This window comes from Anomaloglossus baeobatrachus, unplaced genomic scaffold (genome assembly GCF_048569485.1).
Source record: "Anomaloglossus baeobatrachus isolate aAnoBae1 unplaced genomic scaffold, aAnoBae1.hap1 Scaffold_139, whole genome shotgun sequence".
In the NCBI taxonomy this organism is placed as follows: Eukaryota; Metazoa; Chordata; class Amphibia; order Anura; family Aromobatidae; genus Anomaloglossus; species Anomaloglossus baeobatrachus.
In genome coordinates, this window is record NW_027441909.1 from 420,805 (window position 1) to 443,023 (window position 22,219).

General features: G+C 49.1%; 1 protein-coding gene across 2 annotated transcripts in view; it reads right to left on the minus strand.

Annotated features, from left to right (window-relative positions):
* The window catches only part of LOC142260620 (germinal-center associated nuclear protein-like), a 107,526-nt gene that overhangs the window by 29,048 nt on the left and 56,259 nt on the right, over positions 1 to 22,219 (minus strand). The window contains exons 10-11 of one of the 2 annotated variants that reach the window (XM_075332011.1): positions 1,632 to 1,766; positions 1,437 to 1,529 (exon numbers count right to left, since the gene is read on the minus strand). In XM_075332011.1, the coding sequence (XP_075188126.1) occupies positions 1,437 to 1,529; positions 1,632 to 1,766 (228 nt within the window). The remainder of the gene's footprint in view (positions 1 to 1,436; positions 1,530 to 1,631; positions 1,767 to 22,219) is intronic. The other variant, XM_075332012.1, reaches the window with a different exon arrangement.

Below are 22,219 nucleotides of genomic sequence, written 5' to 3' on the forward strand. Positions count from 1 at the left end.
TGCCTGTTGGCAGTTTCTTGTTCCGCGTGTTATCACCGGCTGTTGTCATGGACAGAGTATCCGGTTGTTCCGGTTCTTGCTCTGTTTTTACTTGTGGGTGGTTATTCTCCTTCAGCTTTTGCACTAAACTGGCTAGATCTGGTTCTCCAGGGGGTGTATAAGCTCAGAGGGAGGAGCTACATTTTTGAGTGTAGTACTTTGTGTGTCCTCCGGAGGCAGAAGCTAAACACCCATGGTCTGGGTCTCCCAATACGGAACTATAAGAAAAAGAATTTACGGTAAGTAAACAAAATTCTCTTTTTTTATCTGCTGCCGATCTAGCAGTTATACAGAGCTCATGAATATGCTGGACTACCTGCAGCACGCCAAGTAGTCCTGTAATGATAATCTACTGCTGATTAATCAGTGATTTTATCAAAACTACACTAAGCAGCCCAGTAAGTGACACATCGCTGGAATCAGGATCTCTATCTCTACATTATGCTGCTCTCGGATTAGGTGGCAAAAACCTGGTGACCGATTCCCTTTAACACATGTTAGATTACCTCTCTGTGGCAATTTTAATAGAAATGTTAAAAGTAGGGATGGGCGATCCCCCTGATGGTCGGGATTGGGGAGACACGGCCGATCATTTTGTAAAGATCATGATCAGGATCAAGATAACACGATCTTGCGTCCCAATCACTGATCTTTGACTTTACAGTTATGGGATGGGGCGGGGGGGGCTATAAAATAGGAATACAGTTAATAATAAACATTGTCATTATACTTACAGGTCCCGCAATGCGTCCTGCAGACTGTCTCCCGCTGCTTCTCCTTCCGAGTACGATCATTGCTCATTGGCCTGTCAGTGCATCTCGCCAGTACGCAGTGCTTGCCCGAGCATCTCGGTATACTCGGCGATCGCTGTGTACTGGCGAGATGTTCGGGCACATGCTCCTCGTCCCTGCATGTCGGCGCTCTTTACAGAGTCAGCCCACATGCAGGGATTAGCTGCCACACGCCGATGAATAGCAGCGCCGGGAATCAGGTGATCGGAGATCACCATTGCTATAGTAACCCGCCCGTCAGGTTACTATGGCAACGGTGGCAGCGGTGATGTCACCGCTTACCGAACCGCAGCCTCTGCTCAACCATTGAGTGATTAGACAGCACGGAGAAGAGTAGCGTTCTTCCTCCCCTGTGCTGTGTGATATCGCAGAGCTAGATTGGTTGAAGAAGACAAAAGACCAGGATCGTGGAGGGGTAAGAGGGAGTCTCTAAGTGTGTCTGTGTATTTATTTCTAATAAAGTATTTTTCTTCTGTGTCTTGTTTTTTGTTTTTTTTTAATCCTTTATTGGAGATTCTTAATGGCCGGGTCAAACTTGACTTGACATTAAGACTCTCTGGCTTAATACTAGCTGGTAAAACAAACTTGGTCTTAACCCCTTATTACCCAGCATGCCACCCGGCACCAGGGCCACTGGAGCAGTTAACACATTGAGATTGGGCCTCCAGAGAAAGAAGTCGCTCTCTTTCTTGAATCCTCCTGTTGTAAAATTCAAGAAATAATAATAATAATAAAAAAGGATATTATCATAACTAACATGCTAAAATAAAGTACAAAGGATGTGAAAATGCCGCATCTTACCTTTCTTCTTCTGCCTTCCTTCGTTTTTCCTCTTTCACTCTTCCAATCTCTGCCTTTATTTCTTCTTCTGCGACATTTCTTGAAAGATTCAGTACGACATCTGCAAGCAGCTGATCAGCAACTATAGATGACTCACTTAAAGGAACACAGGAAAATGATGAGAATTATTTATTTGAGCATGACAAATATTCAATTAATTAGAACTAACTTTGAATACATTCACTGTAATACGATCGGACGTTAAATAGGACCGAAATAGTTGCCATAAAAATTTTTTTTAACCTGGTGTAAATGCCGCTGTTCTCCTTAATATGGCGATGTTTATATTTTGCAACTGCATCTGACCTCCCCAGATATATAGTCCCTTCTTCCCTGTATGTAAATCAATTCTAGTTAGCCAAATGGGAGTGGTCATCTCTTCTGTATGGCAATCTTAAGATGACCATGCCCAGTTGGCTAAGCGGGCAAACAGAGACCAAATATCAGGAACAGAAAGGCGCAGGAGCGAAAATTAAACAATGCCAGACTCAGGAGAGCAACGGCATTTACAACAGGTGTAAAAAAATAAAATAAAAATCTAGATCTATTTATTTTTTTTTACCTGGTGTAAATGCCGTTGATCTCCTGAATCTGGCACTGTTTAACCCCTTCAGCCCCCGGGCACTTTCCGTTTTTGCGTTTTTGTTTTTTGCTCCCCTTCTTCCGAGAGGCGTAACTTTTTTATTTTTCCATCAATCTTGCCATATGAGGGCTTGTTTTTTGCGGGACGAGTTGTACTTTTAAATGAAACCATAAGTTTTACCATATAGTGTACTGGAAAATGGCAAAAAAAATTCCAAGTGCGGAAAAATTGCAAAAAAAGTTTGATCGTACAATAGTTTTTGGGATATTTTATTCACTGTGTTCACTATATGGTAAAACCGAGGTATCTATGTGATGCCTGAGGTCGGTGCGAGTTTGTAGACACCAAACATGTATAGGTTTACTTGTATCTAAGGGGTTAAAGAAAATTCACAAGCTTGTCCAAAAAACATGGCGCACGTTTTGCGCCATTTTCCAAAACCCGTAGCGTTCTCATTTTTCAGGATCTGAAGTTCAGTGATGGCTTATTTTTTCTGTCTCGACCTGACGTTTTTAACGGTATCATTTTTGTGCAGATGCTACGTTTTGATCGCCTGTTATTGCATTTTGCGCAAAATTTGCGGCGACCAAAAACCGTAATTTTGGCGTTTACTGATCAGATTCATTGATTTTATATTTTGATAGATCGGGCATTTCTGAATGTGGCGATACCAAATATGTGTGTATTTTTTATTTTTTTAACTCTTTAATTTTCAATGGGCTGAAAGGGGGGTGAATTGAACCTTTAGGTTTATTTTTTTTTTTAATTTTTTAAAACTTTTTTTTTTAATTTTACTAGTCCCTCTAGGGGGCTATAGTGATCAGCAATCCGATCGCTCTGCACTATCTGCAGATCTCAGCTACAGAGCTGAGAACTGCAGATTTGCTGCTTCACTTTCAATGCCGGCTGTATTACGGCATTGAGGGGAAGTGAGTCATGTTAGCTACAGGCGTCATCACATGACCCTGTGCTACCATGGCAACCGCCGAAAGTCACGTGATCATGTGACTTCCGGTGGGGGCGGGGTAAGTGACTGTCATGGCGGCGCCCATATACATATCGCTGCCAGATTTTGGCAGCGAAATATAAGGGGTTAATGGCCGCGGGTGGAATCGATTCCACCCGCGGCTAGCAGGCACACATGTCAGCTGTTGATAACAGCTGATATGTGCGCGGATCACCGCCGCCTGCCGGCGGCAGGGGGCGGGACTTACCGGCACACGATCCATGACGTACCCAGTACATCATGGGTCGTTAAGGGGTTAATGTTTGCTCATGTGCCTCTCTGTTCCGGATATTTGGTCCTGAGATGTGTGTGTAATAATATATACATACATACATACATACATACACAGATCTGTCAAAAATTAAAGAGACCACTGCAAAATTGTCAGTTTTTCTGATATTTCTCTTTATAGGTATATTTTTGAGTAAAATGTAAATTGCTCTGTTATTCTATAAACTACTGACAACGGCTCCGAATTTCCAAACAATAAATTTTGTATTTATTTTCTGAAAATGAGAAGTGGTCAAAATAATAAAACAATGCATTGCTTTCAGACCTCAAATAATGCAAAGAAAACAAGATCATAATCATTTAGAAACAACAATACTAATGTTTTAACTCAGGAAGAGTTCAGAAACCAATATTTTGTGGAATAACTGATTTTTTTAATCACAGCTTTCATGCGTCTTGGCATGCTTTCCACCTGTCTTCCACACTGCTTTTGGGTGACATTATGCCACTCCTGGTGAAAAATGTATGCAGTTTTTCTTTGTTTGATGGATTGTGACTATCCATCTTCCTCTTGATTACATTCCAGAGGTTTTCAATGGGGTTCAGGTCTGGAGATTTGGCTGGCCATGAAAGGGTTTTGATGTGGTGTTCCTTCATCCTCACATTGACTGACCTAGCTGTGTGGCATGGTGCATTGTCCTGCTGGAAAAAACAGTCCTCAGTGTTGGGGAACATTGCCTGAGCAGAAAGAAGCAACTGGTTTTCCAGGATAATCTTGGTGCGGCTTAATTCACACGTCCTTCGCAAAGTTTATGCTGCCCAATCCCAGCCTTGCTGAAGCATTCCCAGATCATCTCTGATCCTCCACTAAACTCCACAGTGGGTTCAAGACACTGTGGCTTGTACGCCTCTCCAGGTCTCCGTCTAACCATTAGACTACCAGGTGTTGGGCAAAGCTGAAAACTAGACTCATCAAAGAAGATTACCTTACTCCAGGACTCTATGCTCCAATTGGTTAGAATAAACTTTGCGAAGGACGTATGAATCAAGCCGCATACAAGGTTACCCTGTAAAAACAGTTGCTTCCTTCTGCTCAGCCGATGTTCCCCAACTCTGAGGACTGTTTTTTCAGCAGGACAATTTGCCATGCCACACAGCTAGGTCAATCAATGTGTGGATGAAGGAGCACCACATTAAAACCCTGTCATGGCCAGCCCAATCTCCAGACCTGAACCCCATTGAAAACCTCTGGAATGAAAAACCAAAAAAGGCGACTCCGAGGAGAGCGCAGCCAAATCAGAGACTCTCCTGAGAGAAGTTATGGCAACTAGAAAGGCCACCCTTTTGAGAAAGACGATACAAAGAAACCTCCCTAAGGGGCTCGAAAGGGGGTTTCTGCAATACCGTGAGGACCAAGTTAAGGTCCCAGGGATCCAAGGACCGCCGATAAGGCGGAATGATGTGAGACGCACCTTGCATGAAGGTGCGGACCTGAGCCAGCCGGGCGAGACGCCGCTGGAACAGCACTGATAGAGCTGAGACTTGTCCCTTGAGAGAGTTGAGGGACAGTCCTAGCTGCAGACCGGACTGTAAAAAAAAGACAGAAGGGTCGGCAACGAGAATGGCCAAGGAGAATGGACTGAAGAGCGACACCAGGACAGGAAAATTTTCCAAGTCCTGTGATAGATCTTGACGGAGGAAGACTTACGGGCCCGAGTCATAGTGGAGATGACTTCAGGAGGAATACCAGAAGCCGTCAAAATCCAGGACTCAAGAGCCACGCCGTCAATTTGAGTGCCGGCATCTCCACGGACAGTTGGAGCAGGTCCGGATACCAAGCTCGCCTGGGCCAGTCCGGTGCAATGAGGATGACTCGACGGCCCTCCATTCTGATCTTGCGCAGGACTCTGGGCAAGAGAGCTAGAGGGGGAAACACGCAGGACAGACGAAACTGGGACCAGTCTTGAACCAGAGCGTCCGCGGCGAAGGCCTGAGGATCGTGGGAGCGAGCCACGTAAACCGGAACCTTGTTGTGACGGGATGCCATTAGGTCCACGTCCGGAGTGCCCCACTTGCGGCAGATTGACAAACACTACCGGGTGCAGGGACCACTCGCCACCGTCCACGGATTGACGGCTGAGATAATCTGCCTCCCAGTTTTCTACGCCAGGGATGTGGACTGCGGATATGGTGGACTTGGAGTCCTCCGCCCATTGAAGAATGCGTTGGACCTCCAACATTGCCAGGCGGCTGCGTATCCCGCCTTGGTGATTGATGTAGGCAACCGCTGTCGCGTTGTCTGACTGGACTCGAATGTGCCTGCCCGCCAACAGGTGGTGAAAGGCTAGGAGAGCTAGAAGCACAGCTCTGGTTTCCAGCACATTGATTGAAAGGGCTGACTCGGACGGAGTCCAAGTGCCCTGTGCTCTGTGGTGGAGATGTACCGCTCCCCAGCCGGATAGGCTGGCATCCGTGGTGAGAATCACCCAGGACGGAGTCAGGAAGGAGCGCCCTTGGGACAGGGAGAGGGGTCGAAGCCACCACTGAAGAGAGCTCCTGGTCCGTGGCGACAGAGCCACTAACCTCTGTAAGGAGGAAGGCCACTTGTCCCAACAGCGGAGAATGTCCAGCTGCAGAGGACGCAGATGGAACTGGGCAAAGGGAACCGCCTCCATGGAAGCCACCATTTGACCCAGCACCTGCATCAGGCGCCTGAGGGAATAACGGCGGGGCCTCAGGAGAGAGCGCACCACTAGCCGGAGAGACTGCTGTTTGATTAAGGGAAACTTCACAAGTGCCGGCAAAGTCTCGAACTGCATCCCTAGGTACGTGAGACTCTGGGTCGGAGTCAGAGTGGATTTGGGAAGATTGACAATCCACCCGAATTGGGCTAGGGTGGCGAGAGTGAGCGAAACACTCCGCTGACAGTCTGCGCTGGATGTACCCTTGACCAGAAGGTCGTCCAGATAAGGAAGCACTGCTAACCCCTGGAGGTGCAGGACCGCAATCGCTGCCGCCATGACCTTGGTGAATACCCGAGGGGCCGTGGCTAACCCGAAGGGGAGAGCCACGAATTGGAAATGATCCTCTCCTATCGCAAAACGTAACCAACGCTGATGTGACACTGCGATTGGCACATGTAGATAGGCATCTCTGATGTCGATGGACGCCAGGAACTCCCCTTGGGTCATAGAGGCAATGACTGATCGCAGAGACTCCATGCGAAAATGCCGCACCCGGACATGCTTGTTGAGAAGCTTGAGATCCAGGATGGGCCGGAAGGTACCGTCCTTTTTTGGAACTAGGAAGAGATTTGAGTAAAAACTTCTGAACCGTTCCTGAGCGGGAACTGGGACAATCACTCCGTTTGCCTGCAAGGACGCCACGGCCTGCGAGAAGGCGGCGGCCTTGGAGCAGGGGGGGAGTTGAGAGAAAAAAAATCTGTTTGGAGGGCTGGAAGAGAATTCTATCCTGTAGCCGTGAGATATGATGTCTCTCACCCACTGATCGGAGACTTGCTTTAACCAAGCGTCGCCAAAGTGGGAGAGCCTGCCACCAACTAAGGACGTGGCTGGAGCGGGCAGAGAGTCATGAGGAAGCTGCCTTAGTGGCAGAACCTCCTGCGGTCTTCTGCGGACGCGCTTTTGGGCGCCAGTTGGATTTCTGATCCTTGGCTGAGTTAGCGGACGAGGCGGAAGGCTTAGAGAATGACCAGTTGGAGGAACGAAAGGAACGAAACCTCGATTGATTCCTACCCTGGGCGGGTTTCCTGGTCTTGGTTTGTGGCATGGAAGTACTCTTCCCGCCAGTAGCTTCTTTAATGATTTCATCCAGCTGTTCACCAAACAGCCGTGAACCAGCAAAAGGGAGCCCAGCAAGAAACTTCTTGGAAGAAGCATCTGCCTTCCACTCTCGAAGCCACAAAATCCTGCGGATAACAAGAAAATTAGCTGAAGCCACCACAGTGCGGTGAGCAGCCTCTAGCATGGCAGACATGGCATAAGATGAAAAGGCTGAAGCCTGAGCAGTTAAGGTAACCATCTCAGGCATAGATTCCTTGGTGAGGGAATGCATCTCCTCTAGAGAAGCAGAGATGGCTTTGAGAGCCCACACTGCTGCAAAAGACGGGGAAAACGCGGCCCCCGCAGCTTCATACACAGATTTGGCCAGAAGGTCAATCTGACGATCAGTGGAATCCTTAAGTGAGGTGCCGTCAGCCACCGACACAACGGTCCGGGCTGATAGCCTAGACACCGGAGGGTCTACCTTTGGGGAGTGAGACCACTCCTTGACCACCTCAGGTGGAAATGGAAACCGGTCATCAGAACCAAGCTTTGGAAAGCGTTTGTCAGGGCAGGCCCTGGGTTTGGTCACAGCGGTCTGAAAACTGAAGTTGTTAAAGAACACACTCTTCACTCTCTTAGGCGAGGTAAACTGATGTTTTTCTGCCAAAGAGAGTTGCTCCTCTGACACTGGCGGATTGAGATCCAGCACAGAATTAATAGAAGCAATCAAATCACTAAGATCTGAGTCACCCTCAGAGAAATCGATGGGATACATAGCCTCCGAGCCCCCAGTGAGGGCATCCTCCTCATCTTGAGAGTCAGCTCTTGAGACAGAGCCGTGGGATGGGGAGGGGGAGGAAACCCTGCGCCTTCTTTTAGAAGGACGGGGTCTGGGATCAGATGATGAATCCTCCGTGAGCTCTGATGGACGGAGGTCAGAGGATAGGAGTCCTCTGTCAAGAGTATTAGAGGCACCCTGTGAGGGGGGCTAATGCATATTCATCAAAGTCCTGGACAAAAGTTACATGGACTCAGCAAATGACTGGGATATGGACCTAGAAAAGGACTCTACTCAGGCCGGGGGTTCAATCACAGGTGCAGCAGCAGCCTGAGAGACCACTGGGCCTTGCTCCTTGTGTGAGACATGCTGCTGGTATACAGAGGTCCACAACCGGAGACCGGCTGTGGCTTACCAGACCGCTGAGCGCGGTGTTTTGTGCCCTCCAGATCCCGAAGCCCGGTCCCCCAGTCGCAGCACCTCAGCAGAGATGCAGAATGCAGGATGTCCCAGAGCAGAGTGAACTCTGCCTGAGAAATGACTAGGGGGCGTTCCTATAAAAGAGCGGGAACTGGAGGGCTATAGAGACCTGCAGGGAAGGAGGGACGCCCCAGCAGTGGGGAGTGTCCCTCCCCTGTGTAGAACGGCCGCCGGGAGGAGCCAAACCTGTCCCTCTGCATGAGTGACATGCGAGGGCAGGAAAATGAAACTAGGCCTCCGGCGAAGCCGGGGCCTAAATTTAAGCGGCGAGGCCGACAAGCAGGCAACATCGGCGCGGTTCTCAGGCAAAAGCTAGAGAATCCGCCGGAAAAGTTAAAACAATCACATACAGCATACTCTCCCCTTACAATAAAGAACCGGGACCCCCAACATAAACGTCTCAGGTACTTAGCTGCTGAGACGCAGGGCCATGTCCCTGGGGATGAGTGCTCCGGTCCAACAGAATCCTCAAGGGGCTGTGGATGGAGACCGGACTCCTGCCAGGCATGGAGACCGTGCTGGCTCCCACTTCAAGCCAGAGCCCAGAAGGGATGGTGAAGGAGCGCGGCATGTAAGGCTGCAGCCTTGTAAATCAACCTTAACAACACCGCCGAAACAGTGGGGTGAGAAGGGACATGCCGGGAGTCCAAACATGGACCCGCTTTTCTTCAAACTCTTTCCAAAAGTCAAACAAATCAGATGAGAATGCATGTGTGGATGTATGCCTCCTGACACAAAGCAATAAACTGGCTAGGACTGGCTACCAGGGGGTGTATAAGTTCAGAGGGAGGAGCTACACTTTTAAGTGTAGTACTTTGTGTGTCCTCCGGAGGCAGAAGCTAAACACCCATGGTCTGGGTCTCCCAAAGGAACGATAAAGAAATATTAATTTCTGAACTCTTCCTGAATTAAAACATTAGTATTGTTGTTTCTAAATGATTATAAACTTGTTTTCTTTGCATTATTTGATGTCTGAAAAGCAATGCATTTTTTGTTATTTTGATTATTTCTCATTTTCAGAAAATAAATATAAAAGTTATTGCTTGGAAATTCGGAGACATGTTGTGAGTAGCTTATAGAATAAAAGAACAATTTACATTTTACTCAAAAATATACCTATAATGAGAAAAATCTGAAAAACTGAATTTTTGCAGTGGTCTCTTAATTGTTTTGCTAGAGCTGTATATTTACATACACATATACACACACTGACCCAAATTGTCAGTCTTAATTAGAGACACTACTTGCAATGCTAAGCCAATAAGGGTATTACAACTAGAGGTACCCTAAATCAAACTATTAAAACTTAACGTTTAATCTATACTTAATTATAATAGTGACTAGGTATTTTAAAACATTGCTGGAAGAGGGATCTTACTGACATTCCTATCTCATGCTCGATTGAGTGCTGGTGCGCATGCGTCCGGGAGCGGTGGAGGTCATCGCGCCGCCGCGCCGCCTCTTCCCTGTGTGACGTCCGCTCGCATGGTGGCCACGTGATGCGCACACGTGGCGGTCATGTGACCGGAACTGTCAGACGGGTGGCGGCGCGGTCAGGCGCTATGCGTCCCGCGCTACCTTGGATACCATTTGCGTCACTGACACGTCAACCGGCGCTGATTGGTTGACGTTCCTTTTTAAACCCACACTTCCCCTCACTTGTCCACGCTCCCTGACGAAGGCTTCACCGCCGAAACGGCCGTCGGGAAGGACACGGACGCCTCTCTCTGACCTCCCCTAGTCTCCCAGGTATAGTGTGCCACTGGTTGATTCCATCTACACAAAACTTTGAAAACTTTGAATTGTTTCCCTGACTCTGGATGTAAGTTTACACGCAGTTCTGGTATGGCAGTGTCCAACCTTAATTTTTTAAGCTATAGTTTAGCCTTGATCAGGGACTTTCATAGATAGGATGTGAATGAATTTTCTCTTCCGTCCTACAGTGTCACACTCTTGCCTGTTTGACTTGTGTGGTTATATATCCACTTATTTACCATTTTTTGCTATCTTCATATTTATGATGGATATCATATATGTACAATTGGTTCCAGGGACCCATATGGATATGATGTGAATATCCTATAGTGATACATCTTTGTCTGGTTGAATTCTATGTTCTTTGTGGCTATATACCCACTTTTTCCAACCTTTCTGTGGTTTACATTTACGATTGATTGTACATACATGTGCAAATGATTAGACTATATGTCAGTTTATAATATTTCTTGACACTGTCTATATATTTTGGTCAGAGATTGATGGTTCGTGCCCTCACTTGTTTCGTGCCGCCCCGCACCTACCCCTGTGTCAATAAAGATTATCACTTTGCAATTTGGATACTTGGTCGTGTGTTTCTCTTTATTTCTCATGTGAGGTAACAGGCCGCGGACCTGTGACTCCTATTTGCTTACTGGTGACTCCCTAAATTGGTTGTTAAGCAGGTTGTTAAAAGGTTTCAGCTACTAGCTTCCCCAAAATGTTTCACCATGTCTGGCTTTATCAGGGGGCTAAACCGAAAGAAACGCGCCACCCTTTTTAAAGGTTTGGTAGTGATGTCATATCAGAATCGTCCAATCATTACATAGTACTCAGGGCGAATAGTAAGCAAGCTCATTATTATAATTAAGTATAGATTAAACATTAAGTTTTAATGGTTTGATTTAGGGTACCTCTAGTTGCTTTGGCAAATTGTGTTTATTGTAATTTAACCCTTTACTACCTTGGTAACAGTGGGGGTTTTTGTGTTTTAATAAGGGTACTTACACACACACATATACACACACACCAATTATTTGCATTGCTGGATACTGCTGGAGTATAACTCATTGCTTACATACACTATTGGAATAACAATTTCAGAAAATATTCTATGAAAAATAACGCTTTTAAACTGCAGAATGCCCTTAAGCTGCTTGTCTACGATCAGTGTTCACAGCGTTTTGGATGCAGCATGTTTCAGCTGCGACCAAAACACTGCAACGTACAGCACAAGTACAGTGTACGGGATTTCTAAGAATCTCATGCCCACGGTGTGTACAGCCCATAGCGTAACCTGACCTGCGGTGTAGCTCTCCAAGCCGCAAGCATGTTACTTTTTTGCTGTGGAGTCGCAAGCGTTCTCCACAGAGAAAACAGAAGAGAGAGACCGCAGCGCCCCAAACCCTGATCGTGAGCACAACCAGCTACAGTCTCCTGCGGAGGAAACTCGCAGCCCCGCAGGTCAGGACCTGCCACGTCCAGGATGCAGCAGGTCCTGATCGTGTTCACATACCCTAATAGTCATTTGTCAAAAATTTTCCTCAAAGACTTGAATGTGGCAAAACAGTAACATTGTTTAGGAAGAATAAATAAATACAAAAAAGGAACACTAGGAAGAATTTGCTAAAACTATTTCTATAAAAAAAAGCTTGCAGACTCAGAAAATGCTTCCATATTATCCCCCTGTTTGACAGTGATCTATCTGATAAGTGCAGGTCAGCTGAACCTCACCACCACTAAAGTTAAATGGGACCTTCACTGTCATGCAGGTTACATAAATAAACAGTACAAAAATTCACACTGGAGGTGAAGGATCTTACAAGGATATCAGTCACGTGGTAAGTCTCGCGGAAACAGGAAAGTATGGGGAATAAAAAGACTTTATACCTTGCAATAAATTACTTATTAGAAAAATCAGTTTAAGATGCATGTAGTAGAGGTGTGTATTCAGCAGAGGTGTGTGTATGTGTGTGTATACAGCAGAGGTGTGTGTGTGTGTGTGTGTATATGCAGCAGAGGTGTGTGTGTGAATATGCATCAGAGGTGTGTGTGTGTGTATATGCATCAGAGGTGTGTGTGTATGCATCAGAGGTATGTGTGTGTGTCTGTATGCAGCAGAGGTGTGTGTGTGTGTCTGTATGCAGCAGAGGTGTGTGTGTGTGTGTGTGTCTGTATGCAGCAGAGGTGTGTGTGTGTGTGTGTGTGTGTATGCAGCAGAGGTGTGTGTGTGTGTGTGTGTGTGTGTGTGTATGCAGCAGAGGTGTGTATGTGTGTGTATGCATCAGAGGTATGTGTGTGTGTCTGTATGCAGCAGAGGTGTGTGTGTGTGTGTGTGTCTGTATGCAGCAGAGGTGTGTGTGTGTGTGTGTGTGTGTATGCGTGTATGCAGCAGAGGTGTGTATGTGTGTGTATGCAGCAGAGGTGTGTATGTGTGTGTATGCAGCAGAGGTGTGTGTGTGTGTGTGTGTGTATATATGCAGCAGAGGTGTGTGTGTATGCAGCAGAGGTGTGTGTGTGTATACAGCAGAGGTGTGTGTGTATACAGCAGAGGTGTGTGTGTGTTTATGCAGCAGAGGTGTGTGTTTATGCAGCAGAGGTGTGTGTGTGTATGCAGCAGAGGTGTGTGTGTGTATGCAGCAGAGGTGTGTGTGTGTATGCAGCAGAGGTGTGTGTGTATTACTGGAGTGCTATATATAGTAAGGTGCTTCCTATAAACTGAAAAGGAAGATTTTTGTGTACTCACTGTAAAATCTTTTTCTCTGAGACTTCATTGGGGGACACAGGACCATGGGTGTATATGCTACTGTTGCCAGGAGGTTGACACTAGGCAAACTAAAGAAAAAAAAGTTAGCTCCTCCTCAGTGTACAACCTGTGACTGACCGGGAACTAAGCCAGTTTAGTGTAAAAGTAGTAGTAGGATCTGTAGCTGTAGATTACGCAAGGAATGAGAAAAATTCTAATCCAAAACAGAACGGGTGCTGTGTCCCCAAATGAAGGCTCAGAGAAAAAGATTTTACGGTGAGAACACAAAAATCTTCCTTTCTCTCTCGCCTTATTGGGGGACACAGGACCATGGGACGTCCCAAAGCAGTCCCTGGGTGGGAACAAAACCATTAACAACTGGTAAGGTCAGATAAACCAACTGACCATTAACTATAAAGGTAGTAACTGAAAACAGGGGTCCCTCTGAGTCAGAGGTGAGTCACGGCCGCCTACAAAACCTGTCTCCCCCAGGGCAGCATCCGTACACGCCTGCGTATGTACTCTGTAGAGCCTGTTGAATGTGTGGACGCTGGACCAGATAGCGGCTTGGCAAAGTTGAACCGCCGAAGCTTGATGGCGAACAGCCCAAGAAGCTCCCAGCAATCGGGTGGAATGAGCCTTCACCCTTACCGGGAGGCTGACGCCTTTGACCCTGTACGCCTCTCGAATAGCTGATTTAATCCAACGTCCAATCGTGGGTTTTGAGGCTGAAGCACCCTTCTTGTGCCCCTCTGGAAGTACAAAGAGTGAGTCTGATTTACGAAATGGCATGGTCCGAGAGATATACTCGGTGGTCTGACAAGATCCAGATTATGCAGGGACTTCTCAAATGAATCAACCAGAGCAGGGCAGAATGAAGGCAGGACGAATTAGATGAAAGTGAGAAACAACCTTTGGGAGGAAGGACGGTGAGGGCCGGAGAACAACCTTGTCCTGGTGAAAAACCAGGTAGGGAGCCCGGCAGGAGAGGGCCGCCAATTCCGAAACTCACCTCACTGATGTGATAGCCACTAAAAACGCAACTTTCCAGGAAAGTGAAGAGAGCGAGATTTCTCGCAGTGGTTTAAAAGGCAATTGCTGGAGGACTCCTAAAACCAGATTAAGGTCCCATGGATTAGGCGGTTGACGATAGGGGGAAAAAGATGGGATACCCTCCTGAAGAAAGGTACGAATATGCAATCGAGCAGATAGCTGCTTCTGGGAAAAAAACTAAAGGGCGGAGACCTGTCCCTTGAGGGTACTGAGGGCTAGGCCCGAATCAAGTCACACCTGCAAAAAGGTCAGGATATTGGACAATATTTCCATGCTGTTCGCACCACGAAAGAAACGATCTCCAGGTTCTATGATAAATGCGAGCCGAGGAGGGCTTTCGGGAAGCTGCCAGGGAGTGTCGCCTAGTTAATGTACACATTCCGAGTACCAGGCCCTCCTGGGCCAATCTGGAGCTACTAGTAACACCGAGACTCCCTCCGCCTTGACCTTCTTCATCACTCTAGGAATGAGGGGGAGCGGAGGGAATATGTAAGGGAGACAAAACAGCGACCACAGTAGGACCAGGGCGTCGGAGCCTATTGCGTGTGGGTCGCGGGATCGGGCCATGAAGGGGAAGACCTTGGCGTTCTCACGAGATGCCATGTGGTCCACGTCCAGAAGACCCCACCTGTGACAGGTCTGATGGAACACTTCGTCGTGCAGGGACCATTCTCCAGCAGCCAGACCTTGTCGGCTTAGGAAGTCCGCTACTCATGGGATGTGAACCTCGGAGATAGCAGAGGCGTGATTCTCTGCCCAACGAAGGATCTTGGTGACTTCCTTCATTGCCGCTAAGCTGCTGGTCCCTCCTTTATGATTTATGTATGCCACTGCAGTGGCGTTGTTGGATTGAATCGGAACAGGGAAACCCGACCCGAGAGAAGCGGAAGGAACCTTTTGAAGGGCCAGAAAAATGGCTCTAAACTCCAGAACGTTGATCGGGAAAGTGCATTCCACGAAAGACCAGCGACCCTGAACCATGTGTTGATGGAACACGGCTCCCCAATCTATCAGGCTGGCTTCTGTCGTGACTACTTGCCAGTGAATTGGGAGGAAGGATCTCCCTTGGGAGAGCGAAGAGTGATGGGTCCACCAGAGTAGGGAGTGAATCACCCTCTGGGAAAGAACAACTGGGCGATCCAGGGATGCCAGTTTCCTGTCCCACGCCGAAAGGAGAGCCAGCTGAAGAGGACGAAGACGAAGAAACTGAGCGAATGGGACGCCGCCACCATCTTCCCTAAAATTTTCAGCCCGAACCGCAGAGGTAGGCGGCACTTGCGCTGAAGGGCCCGAATGCCCTGTCTCAGGGAAGTCCATTTCTCTACTAATAGAAACATCCGGGCTCGAGAAGTGTCTAGGACCATGCCCAAAAAGACAAGACGTTGAGATGGAACTAGAGAGGACTTTTGGTCTTTGAAGAGCCAGCCCAACCTCGAGAGAGTGTCCAAGCAGATTTGCACACTCTGAGCAGTCAAGAAATGACTGTCCCTTTATGAAGAGGTCGTCCAGATAAGGGATGACTACAATACCTCTGGGACGAAGCACGGTCATGACGGACACCATGACCTTGGTAAAGACTTGAGGCGCCGTGGCTAGGCCAAAGGGGAGAGCCGTAATTGGAAGTGCTCCTCTCCATTTGCGAACCAAAGGAACCTCTGGTGAGCTTTGCAGATTGGAATGTGCAAGTAGGCATCTTGTATATCGATGGAGGCCAGGAATTCTCCCAGTTCCATGGACGCAACCACAGATCTTAGTGATTCCATGTAGTCCGCACTTCCCTTTTTAGTCTCTTGAGGTCTAAAATAGGACGGGCCGAGCTGTCCTTTTTGGGAACCACGAAAAGGTTTGAGTAAAAACCTGTGTAACGTTGTTTGGTGGGAACTGGTACGATGATGCCTGCGTCGCCAAGTACCGCGATAGCCTGAGACAAGGCCCAATTCTAGACTGCGGATTTGGGAATGCGTGATTGCAGGAAACGTCTCGTAGAGAAAGGTGAACTCGATTTTGCACCGGTGGATACGAGTTCTCGCACCCAAGCGTCGTCTATGTAGGAAAGCCAGACGTCCTGGAAGAGGAGCAGTCGCCCCCCTACGGTGGTCGGGGGATGCCTGACGTCATGCTGAGAAGAAATGGTGAGACCGGACCTGGACTGCCTAGGACGAGAGAGCCAGGTCATGTTAGTCTTGGAGGGTCCAGGCTTTTGCTCGCTGCGCCGGAAGGATCGTTCAGATTTTGCAAGTGGCTGAGAGGTAAAGTTCCGAAATAGCCGAAAACACCAGGGGAATCTCTTGCGAGGTGCGCGCTGTTGTGGTAGAGAGGTGCTCTTACCCACTGTTGCATCAGCAATGATTCTCTCAAGTGTTTTGCCGAAAAGGTGAAACCCCTGAAAGGATAACCCAGTTAGGGATTTCTTAGATGCATTATCTGCACACCAGGCTTCAAGCCAGAGAATCTGACAGATTACCACCGAATTGCTGGCCACAATGGCGACATAATTTGCAGAGTCTAGTGAAGCGTATTTGGCAGCCATGGATATTTGGTTGGTCAGCTCAATCAATTCGGAAGGCAGACCTTCTGAACGGAGGACTCTCCGTAAACTCTTACTCCAGACAGCAAGAGCCTTGGCAACCCACACTGCGGCAAATGAGGGGCAGAGGGAGGAACCCGCCGTCTCAAACATAGATCGCGCCAGAGGCTCAATGGTGCGGTCGGTGAGTTCTTTGAGAGAGGCACTGTCAGGCAGTTAGGACATTCCACAGTCTGACTGCTCTACCACAAGAGGTAGTAATGGCAGATACTATGACAGCTTTTAAAAAAGGGCTGGATGATCTCCTCAGTACACACAACATTGTTGGTTATAAGTGACTTAGGGGCAAAATGTAGAATAGGTGGAGGAAGGTTGAACTAGATGGACCTAGGTCTTTTTTCAATCTACGTAACTATGAAACTCTAACAAGGAATGGAGAGTACCGTGTGCTTGGCCAGTCGAGACACAGGAGGATCGACAGCAGGGGACTCTGCCCAATCCTTCACTATTTATTTCCGAACATAACCGATAGAAAAGGGAGAGACGTCACTTTCTTGAAAATCGTTTTTTCTGGGTGAGCTCTCTGCTTGACCAGAATGGCGGTAAAGTTGTGATTATTAGAAAAATATCTTGGGGCTCAATAAGGTTTTTTTTTTTTAAGGAAACAGTTTTTGAAACCGCCGCAGGCGTATCTTCTTCTACCGATAGAGTCTGGTGAACATCCGAGACTAAACTGTCGACCATCTCCCGGATATTGGACGCCTCCGACTCTGGAGACGTATCATCGTAGGCAGACTCTGGCGCAGAATCGTACTCGGAGTCATCGTGTGATGTGGATGGGCTACATGTGCAGACCCGTTTAGAGGATTTGTTCTGGATCCTAGTGGTACCCTATCCTGAGCCTGGGGTTCAGGGTCGTTCTGGTCCTCCAAGGTAGACTGCGGAGCAGGGTCGTCCTGGTTCCCCGAGGGAGGTTGGAGAGCTGGTAGGTGCTGTAAGACCGAAACCAGAGACTGGGAGACTTTGATTGGGTCAGCTACCGATTGTGAGAGAAAGGCAGCTCACTCGTGGGGGACGCAAGAGTCCTCATCAGCAGTGGAGTCCTGGGATGCCACCACAACTGGGGCATCGCAGTCCTGACACGGAGGGGGGTGACTGGCCTGAGGAGAAATTCTGATTGCAGGACGTGCAAGCTGAGTAACGCACTATAAGAGGAGACTGGGTCTTCCGGGCTTTTGAATTAGACATAATGCAAAGCGATGCAGTAATCTGCTAAGCTCCCTTTAACTTCTATGGAAGTTAGAGAGTCTCCTAGTGCGGAGAGGGGCTGCCCTTCAGTATTATTTCAGTAAATAGCTGGAGCCCGCAGGACCAAGCCTCCTGAGCAAGGAGAGCTTACCCCGTCCAGACCCTGGAGCAGAAAGCTGCTGGCTGTGTCCCCCGTGCAGAATGGTGATTTCCCTAGGATGGCGCTCCTGTCGTGGGCGTATCCGCAGCCTGAGTGTTTCAGAGCCGGAAAACAGGCGCTGAAATCCTCCTGCAGAGCTGTGGGGGCAGATAGAGACTGGATATCTGCCTGTACGCACGAGGCTCCCAGTGTTATGAAGAGAGAGAGCGGCCCCCACCATGCGGCGGCAGGGCTTCATACAGAGCAGCTGAAGCAGAGAGACCTTCTCCCCCGCCGCTCCAACGCTGAACAGGACCTGCCTGGAGAGGATGATGCTCCCTGCCTTTGTCCAGAGCGTCCGTTGGAAGCCGCGCCGGCTGGGTAAGAACCTGGAGGGACGCAGACTTCAGCTCAGCTGCATCATGCAGCAAATAGGCAGACAGCAGGCTTAATCCGGGTCCTGGAACTGCCGAATGTCGCCACTCTCGGTGCCGCTTGTCTAGAATCGTGACGAGGGGGAGCCTGGGCGGACGTAAATATGGGGGGCTCTGAGCACCAGGGTGACGCAGAGAGTCATTGTCCGGTCATTTAGGAAGAGGGGAGACATGGCGGCGGAGCCACCCTGTGACCCTCTTCCCGCATAGGGAAGAGCAGGTGTGGCACACCCTGTGGCCAATTTTTAAGAATAGAACAGAAGAGAGATTAGTGGGCTAAAAAACGCGCCCGAACTGGGAAAAAAAACAGAAAAATCAAAAGGGCCCGAAAACAGGCCAATGTCCACCTCCTAGGACACTAAGCAAAAGAAGGGAATTTTGTTTACTTACCGTAAATTCCTTTTCTTCTAGCTCTAATTGGGAGACCCAGACAATTGGGTGTATAGCTACTGCCTCCGGAGGCCACACAAAGTATTACACTTAAAAGTGTAAGGCCCCTCCCCTTCTGGCTATACACCCCCCGTGGGATCACGGGTTCCTCAGTTTTAGTGCCAAAGCAAGAAGGAGGAAAGCCAATAAACTGGTTTAAGCAAATTCATTCCGAAGGAATATCGGAGAACTGAAACCATTCAACATGAACAACATGTGTATACAAAAAAACAGGGGCGGGAGCTGGGTCTCCCAATTAGAGCTAGAAGAAAAGGAATTTACGGTAAGTAAACAAAATTCCCTTCTTCTTTGTCGCTCTATTGGGAGACCCAGACAATTGGGATGTCCAAAAGCAATCCCTGGGTGGGTAACATAATACCGCGTGATAGGGCCGTAAAACGGCTCTTTTCTACAGGTGGGCAAGCGCCGCCTGAAGGACTTGTCTACCTAGGCTGGCGTCCGCCGAAGCATAGGTATGCACCTGATAATGCTTGGTAAAAGTGTGCAGACTCGACCAGGTAGCCGCCTGGCACACCTGCTGAGCCGTAGCCTGGTGCCGTAATGCCCAGGACGCACCTACTGCTCTGGTAGAATGGGCTTTCAGCCCTGAGGGAACCGGAAGTCCAGCAGAACGGTAGGCTTCCAGAATTGGTTCCTTAATCCACCGAGCCAGGGTGGATTTGGAAGCTTGCAACCCTTTACGCTGACCAGCGACAAGGACAAAAAGTGCATCCGAGCGGCGCAGGGGCGCCGTGCGGGAAATGTAGATTCTGAGTGCTCTCACCAGATCCAATGAATGCAAATCCTTTTCACATTGATGAACTGGATGAGGACACAAAGAAGGCAAGGAGATATCTTGATTGAGGTGGAAAGGAGACACCACCTTAGGGAGAAACTCCGGAACCGGCCGCAGAACCACCTTGTCCTGGTGAATGACCAGGAAGGGCGATTTGCATGACAGTGCTGCTAGCTCGGACACTCTCCTAAGAGACGTGACCGCTACTAGAAACGCCACTTTCTGAGAAAGGCGAGAAAGGGGAACATCTCTCAGAGGCTCGAAAGGCGGCTTCTGGAGAGCGATTAGAACCCTGTTGAGATCCCAGGGCTCTAACGGCCGCTTGTAAGGAGGGATGATATGACAAACTCCTTGCAGGAACGTGCGTACCTGAGGAAGCTGTGCTAGGCGCTTCTGAAAAAATACAGATAGCGCTGAGACTTGTCCCTTGAGGGAGCCGAGCGACAAACCTTTTTCCAACCCGGATTGCAGGAAGGAAAGAAAAGTAGGCAAGGTATATGGCCATGGAGAAACTCCGTGAGCAGCGCACCAAGATAAGTATATCTTCCACGTCCTGTGGTAGATCTTAGCGGACGTTGGTTTCCTGGCCTGCCTCATGGTGGCAATGACCTGTTGAGATAGTCCTGAATACGCTAGTATCCAGGACTCAATGGCCACACAGTCAGGTTCAGGGCCGCAGAATTCCGACGGAAAAACGGCCCTTGAGACAGCAAGTCTGGACGGTCTGGTAGTGCCCACGGTTGGCCTACTGCGAGGTGCCACAGATCCGGGTACCACGACCTCCTTGGCCAGTCTGGAGCGACAAGAATGGCGCGGTGGCAGTCCGACCTGATCTTGCGCAGCACTCTGGGCAACAGTGCCAGAGGTGGGAACACATAAGGAAGCCGGAACTGCGACCAATCCTGAACTAAGGCGTCCGCCGCCAGAGCCCGGTGATCGTGAGACCTTGCCATGAAAACCGGGACCTTGTTGTTGTGCCGAGATGCCATTAGGTCGACGTCCGGCATGCCCCAGCGGCGACAGATCTCCTGAAAGACGTCCGGGTGAAGGGACCATTCCCCTGCGTCCATTCCCTGGCGACTTAGGAAGTCTGCTTCCCAGTTGTCCACGCCTGGGATGTGAACTGCGGATATTGTGGATGCCGTGTCTTCCACCCACGTCAGAATCCGCCCGACTTCCTGAAAGGCTTGCCGACTGCGAGTCCCCCCCTGGTGGTTGATGTATGCCACCGCTGTGGAGTTGTCCGACTGAATTCGGATTTGTTTGCCTTCCAGCCACTGCTGGAAGGCTTGAAGGGCAAGAAACACTGCTCTGATTTCTAGAACATTGATCTGAAGCGTGGACTCTTGCTGAGTCCACGAACCCTGAGCCCTGTGGTGGAGAAAAACTGCTCCCCACCCTGATAGACTCGCGTCTGTCGTCACCACCGCCCAGGATGGGGGTAGGAAGGACTTTCCTGTTGACAATGAGGTGGGAAGAAGCCACCACCGAAGGGACTCCTTGGCCGCCTGAGAAAGGGAGACGTTCCTGTCCAGGGATTTCGACTTCCCGTCCCATTGGCGGAGAATGTCCCATTGTAATGGGCGCAGGTGAAACTGCGCGAACGGGACTGCCTCCATCGCTGCTACCATCTTCCCTAGGAAGTGCATGAGGCGCCTCAAGGGGTGAGACTGGCCGTGAAGGAGGGCTTGCACCCCCGTCTGTAGTGAACGCTGTTTGACCAGCGGAAGCTTCACTATCGCTGAGAGAGTATGAAACTCCATGCCAAGATAGATTAGCGATTGGGTCGGGGTTAGATTTGACTTGGAAAAGTTGATGATCCACCCGAAAGTCTGGAGAGTCTCCAGCGCCACATTCAGGCTGTGTTGACATGCCTCTTGAGAGGGCGCCTTGACCAGCAGATCGTCTAAGTAAGGGATCACAGAGTGTCCCTGAGAGTGCAGGATTGCAACTACTGCTGCCATGACCTTGGTGAAGACCCGTGGGGCTGTCGCCAGACTGAAAGGCAGGGCCACGAATTGAAGGTGTTCGTCTCCTAACACGAAGCGTAGAAAACGCTGATGCCCTGGAGCGATCGGTACGTGGAGATAAGCATCCTTGATGTCTATTGATGCTAGGAAATCTCCTTGAGACATTGCGGCGATGACGGAGCGGAGTGATTCCATCCGGAACCGTCTGGTTTGCACATGCTTGTTGAGAAGCTTTAGGTCCAGAACTGGTCGGAAAGACCCGTCCTTTTTTGGTACCACAAACAGATTGGAGTAAAAACCGTGACCTTGCTCCTGAAGAGGAACAGGGATCACCACTCCTTCTGCTTTCAAAGTGCATACCGCCTGCAGAAGAGCCTCGGCTCGGTCGGGTGGCGGAGAAGTTCTGAAGAATCGGGTTGGAGGACGAGAACTGAACTCTATCCTGTACCCGTGGGACAGAATGTCTCTCACCCAACGGTCCTGGACCTGTGGCAGCCAAATGTCGCCAAAGCGGGAGAGCCTGCCACCGACCGAGGATGCGGAGAGAGGAGGCCGAAAGTCAAGAAGAAGCCGCCTTGGTAGCGGGTCT